The 13,277-nt window shown below is 32.3% G+C and overlaps 3 protein-coding genes across 4 annotated transcripts; 1 reads left to right on the top strand and 2 right to left on the bottom strand.

Annotated features, from left to right (window-relative positions):
* Positions 1-1,176: 1,176 nt before the first annotated feature.
* LOC137830423 (hydroxyethylthiazole kinase family protein) lies at positions 1,177-5,903 on the bottom strand. 2 transcript variants are annotated; one of them, XM_068637747.2, is made up of 3 exons: positions 5,286-5,903; positions 2,773-3,192; positions 1,177-2,294 (listed from the first exon to the last, which is right to left on the bottom strand). In XM_068637747.2, exons 1-2 carry the CDS (start codon positions 5,721-5,723, stop codon positions 2,800-2,802), a joined length of 831 nt encoding a protein of 276 aa, XP_068493848.1. In that variant the 5' UTR covers positions 5,724-5,903; the 3' UTR covers positions 1,177-2,294; positions 2,773-2,799. The 2 variants fall into 2 exon arrangements, with proteins under 2 accessions (XP_068493848.1, XP_090161211.1); XM_090305085.1 differs by lacking the exons at positions 1,177-2,294; positions 2,773-3,192 and adding an exon at positions 4,924-5,111 and having other exon boundaries at positions 5,286-5,825.
* On the top strand, positions 1,338-2,271 carry LOC137830424 (dirigent protein 16). The gene has a single exon (XM_068637749.2). The coding sequence runs from the start codon at positions 1,338-1,340 to the stop codon at positions 2,079-2,081; it is 744 nt and encodes a 247-aa protein (XP_068493850.1). The 3' UTR covers positions 2,082-2,271.
* A 998-nt stretch (positions 5,904-6,901) lies between the features above and the next one.
* On the bottom strand, positions 6,902-11,308 carry LOC137830422 (uncharacterized). Its single transcript, XM_068637746.1, has 3 exons — positions 10,995-11,308; positions 8,516-8,904; positions 6,902-7,922 (listed from the first exon to the last, which is right to left on the bottom strand). The coding sequence occupies exons 1-3, from the start codon at positions 11,033-11,035 to the stop codon at positions 7,099-7,101; spliced, it is 1,254 nt and encodes a 417-aa protein (XP_068493847.1). The 5' UTR covers positions 11,036-11,308; the 3' UTR covers positions 6,902-7,098.
* Between the last annotated feature and the right edge of the window lie 1,969 nt (positions 11,309-13,277).

The following is a 13,277-nucleotide window of genomic DNA, read 5'->3' as shown; positions in this document are numbered from 1 at the left end:
TAAATAAATGAAAAGTATCTATGTACATGCACGAGAGTATAAAAGAATTTACAAATACTTTGGCAATAAGGTACTCAAAAGGGTTAAAGCTAATTAGTTAGATGAAAAATATAATGGATATTTGCTACTGGTATTCCTTTCAACCTGTTTTCATCCATAACTTCTAAATCATCATTTGAATGATTTTCTTACTTAATGAATGAACTTTAAAACTTGTTCATCACATTTTTTTTTAATTTCCAATTTTGAATTTGCTCATTCGAATTTGACATGGATGCTTTAAAATAACATGGAAGACTTACATACTTGTTGGGGCATAACAATATTGCAGTACAGTGAAATTAAAGAGTATCTTTTAAGAAGAATTTATATGTTGTGAGACACCCTTTTATGTGAGTTTGTATAAAAATGTGTTAGTTTATTTCTAAATATACATTTATGTATATTGCGGAAGAGTTTGATTGAGTTAGCCATATTGAACATGGTGGTTACATATTGAGACGTGCTCACGATATACCCTGGGTATGTAAATTAGTTAATATGACCTTAATAAGGTACCAATAAATGTAATGCATGTTATGTGTACTGACTTTTTTTATATGCTATTCAACTTAAGTTGCCCATTCAGTAAGAAATTGGAGAACCATTTCGGAATGAACTTACACAACAGCAACCAATGGAAAAATTTATCAAAAATAACTTCATATGTGGAACTGTCTATCTGTACACATCATATGCTCCAAGGGCTTCATCTTCTCTCAATCTATTTTTTCATCACATGGACAACAACTCTACTTCCTGCAATGATCGTTATTTCCTTACATTCATAGCTACATTGCTACTGCTATTTCTAACAGTTTGCATTAGCAGGAAAATTCTCATTTTTCATGTTTCTAAATTCTTTCTTTATCCCTGAGACGATATAAGTTTTGTGACAGAAAGCTATCCTAATATTTTAATTTCCATTAAAATATATGGTTTATCTTTTTTATGTAAATTATTACAGGTTAATAGGGTGGTTGTGACACAGCACACTATTACTTTTTTCTTCCATGGAATCCTACACAATGAACCTCATAGCACAGCCACTTTCTTTCCTTACATCTAAACAATGTCATTGAACACAAATGTTGACTCATTTGGTTGAGTATAAGGCACAACTAATCTACTTTCCTGTTATGTTCAACAACTTCATTATCGACAGTGTCTCAACCACTCCAACACACTGTGTGTTCCCTCCTATATAACACTAAGACATGCATTTGATTCCACATTCTCTCATAAAATTCATTACCATATAGAAGAATACCTATGAAACACTAGTAAACAAGACGGTTATGGGATCCTTTACTGCAGCTTCCCTTGCAATTTTGCTTGCCTGTGCAAATTTGGCCATAACTGTAGCAGCAGTTGCAGCCACTGGGAAAGAACCTGTTATTGAGTTATACATGCACGACATTCTGGGGGGTAGTAACCCGACAGCTCGACCAGTGACCGGCTTGCTGGGAAGCATATACAGTGGTCAAATACCCTTTGCAACGCCAGTAGGATTCAACACCCCCCAAGGTGGGATTCCCATCCCCAATGCCAACGGTGCTAACCCCACTGTCAATGGAGTTTTTGGTATTCCACTAGGAACTGGATTGGCTGGTACTTCATTTGCACCAAACTCGGCTAACAACAACCAAAACAATGCCCAGCTGCAGTTAGGACCTGATGGACTGGGACTAAGCTTTGGTACAATTACTGTCATTGATGATATGCTGACCTCTCAACCTGAAGAGGGGTCCCAACTAGTTGGGAAGGCTCAAGGAGTGTATGTGGCAAGTTCAGCTGATGGGACTAGACAGATGATGGCTTTTACAGCCCTGTTTGAAGGAGGGGAATATGGTGATAGCTTGAACTTTTATGGCCTGTATAAGATAGGAAGCACCATGTCACGAATATCTGTACTAGGGGGCACAGGGAAGTTCAAGAATGCAAGGGGTTTTGCGGAACTGAGAGCTCTTATCCCACCAGGACAGATTTCCACTGATGGTGCAGAGACCTTGCTGAGGATCACTATCTATTTGAAATACTAAAACTGGGTGCTGTTTGATCAGTGATGACTGAGATTGGTCTTGTATATTGTCAGTTTGATACTTTGTTTGCATGATGTATTTGAAATTCTAGTTGTATTCCCAAGAAACCATATGCTGCTTTGCTTCTTTTTTTTCTTTACAGAAAATGATAGATTGTGGCGCTTATTTCTGATCGGATTTTGATTTTTGAATACAAGCAGAAGCAATAATTGCCTGGCAGTTTACAAGTAAAACTATAAAATTAAGCAAATCAGTAATAAGCTATCATTATGTTCTAAAAAAGCATTAGCTGTATGGTGTCAACATAAGCTGTAGAGAAAAAAAGACAAAGCATGATGAAAGATAATCAAGAAAAATTCAGACAATGAAATTTTTTACTGCATATGAATCATGAAATGGAAGAAACGGTCACTTATTAGTTCATATGCATACACTCGTTAGGAGTTAAATCTGAACACAAAAACCTATACTTACACAATGATGACCATTCTACTAAGAAAGGGGTGAAATGGTGAGTTATTTAAAACTATATGAAGATTCTGTTGTTACTAAGTAGCTACCAGTGATTGTTATCATAAATTATAGAGGGATCTCTACTGCACCATGTCATTGAATTAACAGTCCACATTCCTCTTCAATCAATGGACACCATAGATAGAAAATTATGACACAAGAATTTTATGATAATTACCAATTCGCAAGCAGGATCTTCATATTTTCAACACAGACTGGTGATATTAACATGAGAATTCAAGGCAGCTTCATCAAGTCCATAGAGTGCATCGATCAAGTGCATTCGCAACGATGCTGGACCTTTGGCCATCTTCATTCCTAGCTCACCAGCGACACCAAATACTGCTAATGCTGACACTGTCGCATCCAAAGCATGGCTTTTGTCAACAGCAACAAAGGCAGCAATCAGTGCAGTGACTGAACACCCAGTTGCTGTTATTTTTTGCATCATGGCCACCCCATTGAGAGCACCAACAACTCGATTTCCATCCGTGACAATGTCAGTGGCTCCTGACACTGCAACTACGGCACCACTTGTCTGAGCTAAGAGCTTTGCTGCTTCAACTGCATCCATTGAGTCGTGAACACTGTCCGCACCCTGGACAATGGAGCTATATTACATAGTGTAATGACAAATTTTATCAGATTTAAGGGAGAGAACAAATTATAAATGTTTAGTTGAATATTCAGTGAGCCTCAAGCATCCTTTTTTCTTTCATTTCTTGAAGATACATTGGACCAGTAGTCATAACTCTTTTACATGCATTCTAACGTTTATTCCAAGAAAATCATTGGAAGAATAAGTAAAACATCAATTTAATCTACGAAATTGGTACCACCGATCAATCCCTAGACATTATTAACAATATTTGGTATTAACAAAGTTGATTTACCCATAACTGAGTTATAAAAATTCAAGTACTATATTTCCATTTTTATACCATTAGGGAACAAAATTCACCAATGGGGCTAATGTTAAAGGGTATTAGATAATCTATGAGACTACAGCCTATTAGAAATGCTGTGTGCACTAGTAAATTATCTCGTTCAGCCACAGCAGCACCTTACCCTCGTGATCCACTATAAATCTATATATAACCCAATTGTGGCTTCTAAACTCCAAAAATAATCACCCAGAACAAACAATCACGAACAAAACAAATCACTCCAACCCGTTCACCAGTTCCATTTTACATAAATCAAGAGGTTATTTGGAAGATTTTGAAAAAATATTTTTTTTTAATTAAAATTACACACACACACACACATATATATATATATAATATTTGTAAAAATAAAAATAGAATATTATGTTTATGTTTACTTTTGTATACTTTTATAAATAATGAAAAAGTTTAATATGTTTGTTAATTCCTATGACAATGAGCCAACAAAACTTGTCAATTTTTTTCTTTCTTAAAAAAATTGAAAAATATAAAACTAGAGTTTAATTTTCATGTACTATAGTGTAAAAAATTAACCATATCAACCAATAACAAATTATATAAATTATAAAAAAACTACACATTAAAATTTATGATGAAAAATAGTTTATATGTCAATGATGCAAAACCATTATCTATCATTAACTGCTTAAAATTCATATCAACGATAATGTTTATTGGCTAAAAGTGTAAACATAGGACTCGTAACCATAAAACTGTATTACACTAATTACAGAATCTTTAACAAAACCATAAATATCCTTTTAAGATTCAACATCTTATTATTTTCTCATTAGAACAATTTACATGTAGAGTTTCTTAGAAATAAGTTTAATATCTTCTATAGGATCCGGTTGCTTATAAACATAGTCTCACTTTATTGTTTTTAATAAAATAATTGAATCGATATTTTAATTTTTAAAAAATTAAGAATAAAAATGTATGAATTACATTAGTTTAAATTGTTTTAATAAAGTATAAGATAAAATACCCAAATTGATACTAATATACGATCATTAAAATCATTTTTCTATTATAATTATCCGGCCTCAAGTGTGTTTAAGTATTGAGATAATAACACTAGGTCAATCACTATTCAAACTATATTCAATATATTATCCGTTTTGAAATTCATAATTATGTAAAAAAAATGTATATAAACTATCATTTTTAACTACATTGAACTTACAGAAACAAATTATTTACTATTTTTATTTATTTAAGTTGACATTATAATTTAGTTTGGAGACTTCACTTATTTTCGCCCCTTTTAAATAGGTTTACACTTTGATTTTTAGGTACATGTATTTGTAATATTATCTCCTAATTGTGTATCATATTTTCAGGTACATATGTGTAATATTATCTCGTAATTGTGTATCATGTTTAGTGGAATAGGTGATTCTACTCTATTTATAATAAGTATCTCAAACCAAATCACTTAATAATACAATCAATATATGCAATAAATATGTGAAAGTTAGTGGAACAAAAAATGTTTAAATGACAGAAGAAAAAAAATTGTCAGATTCAGCTGACTCGGTTAGGTCTAGTCCCTTCCACACCCGTGATCCTAAGTCACAATTTAGTCCTTAAAATAAAGAAAATTCTAATTTAATTGTTAGATTTGGAAAAAGTTTATAAATTAATCTATAAATATTACAACTTAATATGATTTAGTGTCAATTAATCATTGCTATTGATAGTTTAGAAATTAAATTGTTGGATGGATTGATTGATTGATTACCTTGGAAGCATTGGCGTGCGGTTCCGCAGAAGCGAGTGCGATGATCTCAGAGGCGTTTCCCCTGACGACGGTGGGCCGGAGACGGAGCAGTTCCTGGCAGGCTTCGAAGCGGAAGGAGGAGGCGGAAGCGGCGACGGGGTCCAGGACCCAGGGCGTGCGGAGCGTGTTGCAGATTTGGGCGGCGGCTTTCATGGCGGGAAGCCAGGAGGGGGTGAGAGTGCCAACGTTGACGCAGAGGGCGGCGGCGCGTGGGGTGAAGTCAGGGAGCTCCTGGACGGCGTGGATCATGGCGGGGGAGGCGCCGGCGGAGAGGAGGGTGTTGGCGACGATATCCATGGAGACGAAGTTGGTTATGCATTGGATGAGAGGGGATTGGGCGCGAAGCAGAGATAGAAGGTGCCATGCCTTGGAAGCCCACTGTGTTTGGTTTGAGTCCATAGAGAAGAAAGATCTAGAAGAAAAAGCAGAAGAAGAAGAAGAAGAAGAAGAAGAAGAAGAAGAAATAACTACATAACACAAACAACACAACAATATATTGAATTCACTAGAACACCAAGCATCGTTTTCTTAACATTTTAAGAATGTTTAACATAAACACACCTTAATTAAAATTTAACTATTTTCAACTATGATTGAAATTGAGTAGAAATTGAATCTCAAAAACCCTACTTTTTTGCCTTCAATTTTTTTTTCAGTTTTTTTTTGGACAAACAATTTTAGAAAAAGAAAAACGTAAAAAATGTTAATTTATGAAAATGTATATATAAATTATTAAATTTAATTAGTTTACATTATTTAAAATATTAAATTTATTACTTTTTTAAATGAATACTGAATTAACCAATCCAAAATTTTAAATTGGATTTAGGATTGTATCTTGAATTATACAATCCAATTTGTAAATATAAAACACAAACCAGATTATAAATTCGATCTACACAATTTCTCAACTATACTCCTTCGCCACCAAAAACAAAAATAAATAAATTACTCCATCAACAATAATTTGTTTTAAATAATGCATAAGTATTGAAATAATTTTTTGAAATGAATACCATATTAGTCAATCTAGAACCTCAAACCAAATTTAAAAAGGAGGATACTTTTAGTATTTAAAAATTAGATATTCTTTTATTAGTATTTAAAAATTAGATGAAGGTTTAGGGAGAATTTGCCAAATATTTTGACAATGAATTTATTTGAATAATTTTTAAAAAAAATATCTGAAAAACATGCGAAAGAAGGTAGGAGGTTAAATTAAATGATTTGGTTATTATCAAAAACATAACATGATATACGTTGCTCGAGAGATATTATACTTTTGAATGATAAAAAATTAATAAAAAAGATATTTTAAGCATTAATATGAAGAACAATTACAAAATTTATAAAATTAAATTACATATCCACTTAACACCATGAAGAGTGTTTACCAAAAAAAACAACTTTTGCTTCACTTTTAGTTTCTACAATGTAATCTACATTTTAGACATTTTTTTTCGTTTAAACTACTCTAATATATATATATATATATATATATATATATATATATATATATATATATATCATCAATCAAATATTAAATCTACATAAAATTAAAAAAAAAAAAGGTATCATAAGGAAAGAGTAGTTAAAATAAAACAGGTGATTTGCAGTTTTAAGTTGACTACAGGCATTACCACATATCACAAAGCCTCCAATAGATGCAGACTGATTAGTTAGAAACATAGATAGATACATTACATATCACTGTCATAAATAGTTACTATCCTAAAGAGTTCTTAACACAATCAGAAACTCCACAACTGTTTCATTAAAACGTTAACCCTCTTAAAGTCACGAACTTTTCTTGTATCTCAGCTACACGTCGGACATTGTTGGCTTTCTTCAGATCCCATTTTGATTTCTGTGATAAACCCGACTGAATCTCATTAACAATGGTTGAAATTGAGTTGGCAACGTTTGATAGCTCAGAAGTGAGCTTATCTTTATCCTTCTGCATGGTTTCAAGGGCACTAGATATTCGGTTCCTTTTCAATTGAAGTTGCCGAATTTGATCATCAATTTCTTTGATAGATAAAGTACTTATGTCCATTTCAGCTTCTCTCTCAGACAGTTTTTCCTTCAATTCGTTGTACTCTTTTTTCAGAGTTGGAATTTCGAGTTTCTTTGCCTGAAGGTCAGCCATGCGTTTGTCTGCCTCTTCAATGCTCTCCTTGGCCTCAAGGAAGGCCTCACCGGCTAAGGGAACTTGTTCCACCAATTTTAACTTAAACAGTTGATCAACAGTGAGATTGGGATCTTCACGAATTTGGGATGCAAGTATTGCAACTTCTGCAACATCATTGCTTGAGACCAATGAAGGGAAATCTAGAGCAAGAAGGGAGGAAAGCTTCTTCTTGCAACACTCTATCGATTCAGCATCCAACGCACTAGCACAAGTAGCGTGATCCGATGCTGTCGTCTCAGTATGAGGCATATCAAGCATGTCATCCAAGTTATCAAGATAAGCATCAAATTTTGCAACTTGATCAGGTGTTACACAGGGCCTGACAGGAACTAGGGCGGAGGATTTCCTCGGGCGACCGACACTTTTCCGTCTTGACTTTCTCTGGGAGCCAGTATCATCATCTTCTACTGTCTCCGGTGATTGTAAGGTTAGAAGGACATATACATCATGAAATAAGAGAAATACACAAGATGGAAGGGCAACAAAAGTTGCAAAGGTACGAGTTAGAAGTCAAGTTACTATGTAGATAATAAGAGGAACTTCAGACCAAAAAGATTCTTGCTTTGCTCCTTTCTAGCAAATAAGATCCCAACTCATCTCATCAATTAGAAAAACAACTGACCCACCACACAATAAGAAAAAACTGAGGAAACATACAAAATATGAGCCATCACTGGCCTCCTAGTGCTCACCCTCATACAAGGAGAAGCGTGAAGGAAGAAAGTCCACCAACAAATAATAAAAGCCGTGAATCATTTTGGTGGGAGTAAATGTTAAACAATGTAGGGGCTCATGATAACCATGGAGGAAAAGTATAAGAGTAAGTAAACTGAGACAAAATAGAAGCGCTTTCATGCAGGAAAAAAATTTGAAATACTTAAACTACAGCCAATCGAAACAGTACCAAAATAAAAACAATTAAAAGAAACTAGGCAACGATGAATGAAAAAATAACAGCACAGGGTTGAAAAAGAAAATTGTGAAACTGTTTTGGGCTAACCTTTTGTGGGGGTTTCCTCAGCTGAGGGAATCATCCAGCTAAATAAAGCAAAGAATGCTTCAAGTGTCATGTTAGGAAAATTTGAATGAAGATATCTCTTAATATCAGCCTTGCTCCGAAACTCTAGCTTGCGAGTACCCTTCTGAAGAGATGCTGGAGGGATAAGGGATCTGTCAGTAAAATATCCACCCTTGGACCTCCTTCCCGCCACTTTCCAGCCCCATACATCACCAGCATTTGGCCACCCATCAGGTGCATATGGCAAACCTTCGCCAGAAGAGTAAGATGACACAGATTGAAGATCAAAGGTTTTATCCTTTGTCACATCCTTATAAGCATTGCTGCCAATTGCAGAGTCATCCTTCAAGGGTTCCTTTTCATCCTGAAGACTGCAATAACAAAAAGACAATGCCAACTGCTGAAGAGTCCATAGAAACACACTATTGGTTACTTTTTCCTGTATATTAGCACGTTATAATTGTTAATGTACTCATGTGCTTGTAGAATAAATTTGATGATACAAATGAAATTTCCTATAACTTAACCTCACTACTTAAGTCACTCCATTGTGCAAATGTAAGCCAACTAGTGTGAAGATGATCACAAAATACTGGGTACACAGGTGAAAATGTTGCTGACCTCATTCACCACTTACTTAGGAATTGAGCTAAATAGTAATATCATGACCACGGGCCAACAATCAGTGCTTAACATAATCTCACCGAGATTTAACATGTGTTATTAACTTATTAGTAGTGTGGCATGTGTTATAAACCGCATAAATGAAAAAAAATAGCTTTACAGACTCCAGTAAGGCAAAAAATGATTGATATGTGAAAGATTTGTGGTGGAAAAAAAGTATTACGAGCCTTCAATAATTACTCGGTCACCACATTTCGATTGTCTTGCTCACTCATGTTTAAAAGAAAGAACATTTAAAAAAAATAAAGAATAAAGCGTTATCCCATTTGGTGAAGTAGACTAAGGCCATGTTTCGATAAAAGATGGGAAAGTACTTCTAGGATCAACTTAATTCTGAAGTTCATTGTACAAAATGAAGAAGGAAAAATATGTTTCTTTGATAGTAAAAGTAGTTTAGAGCTCTCTTAATTGAAACCCACACATGAACTGCATAGATCACACATGACATGACACCATTGACTCAATTCAAGACCAAACATTAGTAGATATTATTTACCTTAAATTTTTTCCCTCAATAACATCCTCAACAACAACATCAAAAGGACTCTCCCACCTTTAAAAAATGAAAAAAGAAAATTCTCAAAAAAGTTTCTTTCTTTTTCCTTAAAGTGTTCTTCAAAATAAATTAATCCAAATAAGCATGGCCCTTACAACAAGACTATTTTTTCAACGCCCAACATTCTTATATAAAAGCACAGAAATTCATGATAGTTAACCGTTAAGTCCACTACACGGGTAAGACCTTCATTGAATTTTCACAGAACACAGAACTTGACATGAACAACCCAATTATGGTCAACAACTGAGAAATCAACAAGGAAAACAACAAATAATCCTGAATTAAAAAGAAATGAAAACACACATTCCTAAACTAAAATTAGTTTATTTTGAGGTTATGTTTGAATAAACTTCACAAGTTTGAGCACAAATTAGAAATCATCTTTTACTACAACATATCAATTAATTAACTTATACATAAAATAATTTTAATTTTAGAGAAACATGCTCGTGTTTTTCTTCATAATTATTTCACCTAAACATACCAATGAAACCAAACAAACTGTTCATTTGACTAAGTTTGAACCCAAAGCTAGAACAGTTTTTGAGAAGTTTCTGTTAGAAAAATAAAAACTATATTTTCGGTAAAGATCTCTTAACTTCTAATTTGCATGGTAGCTCTTTCAGGTCTCTTATATTTGTTTTCTTCTTCTTCTAATAACTAATTTTTAAGCTTAAAAAATGAATCTTTGACTTCCTTCAAAGGTTAAAAGGAAAAATCATTTTCATTTCCCTCCTTTTGGGCTTGTTTGGACAACTTTTACAGAAGTACTCCTAAGAGAGAAAAATAAGAAATGAAATGAATCCTCTTGGTAAGTTAAATTAGCTCATGCAGAAGTTAAAAAGTTTAAATTAAAAAAAAAAAAAAAAAAACTATATAACATCTAATGCATTTTTTTTCTTATTTTCCCCTCCTCCAACTCTTCTTCGAGAAGTTTGTCTTCTCCAACAAGTGCCTCTGGATCCCAAGACATACATCCAAACATAACATAAATAAAAAGGCACGCATGGCTTATCTGATCTCAGTGTAACAACCAACCCCATATTTCATAACTGCACACATTCTCTTTAGCGGTAAGAAAAACCAGAGCAAGCAACCCAAAAAGAAATAAAATAAAAAAAGATGCTTTTTTTTAACAAGAGCTTGAAAAAAAATGGTAAATCAACAAGAGTGAGAACAGAAAAGAGGACTGAGAAGTAAAAGGGGGCAAAAATTAACCTAGTAAGAATGAGAGCTTCTGGAGTGTCTGAGAGATCCATGGGTGAAAGAGGAAAATGGTCGCCGATGAATTGGGACAAATACGCAGAAATTGGAAATGTCGGAATTAAGGGAATCGGAGGGGACACCGCGGAAGAAGAAAGGGGAAAACCCGGGCAAACCGTCGTGTGGTAGGTTGCCGGAGAGAGTGTCACGGCGTTTGGAGAGGAGGAGCGATTTGGGGATGAGAAACCAAAAATGCTTCAGACATAATTGTTGATATAGAGAAGGGGGTTAAGAGCATCTCGAGGATTTTTAACCAGGGTTCAAATTTAAGAATATCCAAATTTCAAGAGTCAAATATATTAAATTTTTAATATAAAAAAAAAGTTAAAATAAAAGTAAAAAATTTATAAAAATATTGTTTTTATTATTAGACTTCATTGTTGAAACAAATTTATTAGAACATCTTAAAATATATACCACATGATATAAAAAAACTTAGAAGAAGATTATGTAATACATAAATACTATACATTAACTAATACTAGCATTTACTCATTTTATTTTTGTGTTTTATGTGGAAACCAAATATTATGATCCCTTGGATCTATTTGGGTCAATGGCGACTTATCCCTCTTTAAAATATTATTGTTTTTTCACTATTGATAATCTATTAGGTCCAAACACTCCTCTTAAATGTTAAATGGTGTATCCGTGTCAGACACACATATCGGACATCGACACTCGAAAGACAATTGTAGGACACTTATGGGTGAAGTGTCTGATTCAAAAATATTTGTTGGATTTCTGACAATTCTATCACGATTTTAACACAATTTTAAAAAGGAAAAACACATTAATTTTTTAAAAAATTCAAATTTATTGTATGTAATTTTAGTATGATTATTAAAATAAGGAACAAATCCTTTTGAACTAGCCATAAAAAATATATTTATGCTAAAAAAACTGAAACATACTTGTACACATAAATCTTTATTACCAATTTATATAATTCATAATTATATAATATATAAATCCGTGTCTCCGTATCCTACATTTTAGAGATAAAACATATCTCCGTATCCGTATTCATTTCGGTATTCGTTTCAGTGTTACATAACTAATAATCCTTTCCATAATACGTATTTGTAGTTAGTTTTTATGAGAGGGGTAAATTCAACATAATTTTTTTTATATAAATATGAATAAAATTAAAAACCATTCATGCTATTTCCACCGAAATCATCTATTAGTAGGTGTGAATCTCTCTAATCTAGGATGTATTGTTTTTATTTTTTTAGTTTTTTTTAAAAAAAAGAGTAATTATAATATAAAAGTATTATTATAATTCTATACAAAAATTCACTTGTAGTTATTAAAAATATCATCTAAATTATTTGAATTTTTTTCTTTTCCTTTTTAGATTTTTTTTCTTAAATACTTTGAAAAAATAAAAATTAATACTTAGATTGTTTAAAACTGTCATTTATACATTTAAAAGAACTTTAATGAAATGGATTTTACAAACTTAAGTTTAGAGGTTTATCTTACAAGTATAATAAAAAATAATGACTAACTTGTTTTATAACTGTTTATCTAATTTTTTTTAGCTACCTATACTTAACATTGATATATTTTTTACCGTAAATTTAGAGAAAAACAATTTTTTTAATGGAAATTAAGGTTGCTCTTTTATTAATTTGTTATTAGAAATTTTAGTGTGGGTTTTAATCTTAGATTAAGTAAAAATAAAAAAAGTTAAACTTTGGTGATGACATATCAATTGTTGAAAAAAGCTAATTATCTTCCTCTTAATTTTGGTACTGAATAATTAATTAGAAGAACACTTTCACCATAAACAAAATTATCATCCATTTCAAATAGAACTCCAAAATATATTCAGAATAATTTTGAAAATATTGAAAACTAATTTTATGAAATGTTATTATTTCTCTTCCATTTTATGATTGGTTTTAATTATAATTTTGTAACTTTTAACTTACTATAAAAATAATAAAAATAGGGTTCCTATATTTTTAATGTTTAATAAAGTATACTACTAATTAAACAAGTAGTTAAATTTTATTAACCATTAAAATGCTATCACCATTTAAATGAAGTTATTCAATCAATTTTTATTAGAATACACGTTTTCCATATTTTTTTCTTCAAAATCAAAATGCAAAAAATCATCATATTTGAAAAAGCACAAATAAAAATATAAAGCCATTTCCAGTTCTCAAGTATATACATCGTTAAGCTTAAAATATTTATAATTGAATCTTGTCCTTACAATTTTAA

This window comes from Phaseolus vulgaris, chromosome 7, assembly GCF_051622355.1.
Source record: "Phaseolus vulgaris cultivar YP4 chromosome 7, ASM5162235v1, whole genome shotgun sequence".
In the NCBI taxonomy this organism is placed as follows: Eukaryota; Viridiplantae; Streptophyta; class Magnoliopsida; order Fabales; family Fabaceae; genus Phaseolus; species Phaseolus vulgaris.
Note: the sequence above shows the minus strand (reverse complement) of the source record. Positions and strands in the feature narration are given on the sequence as shown.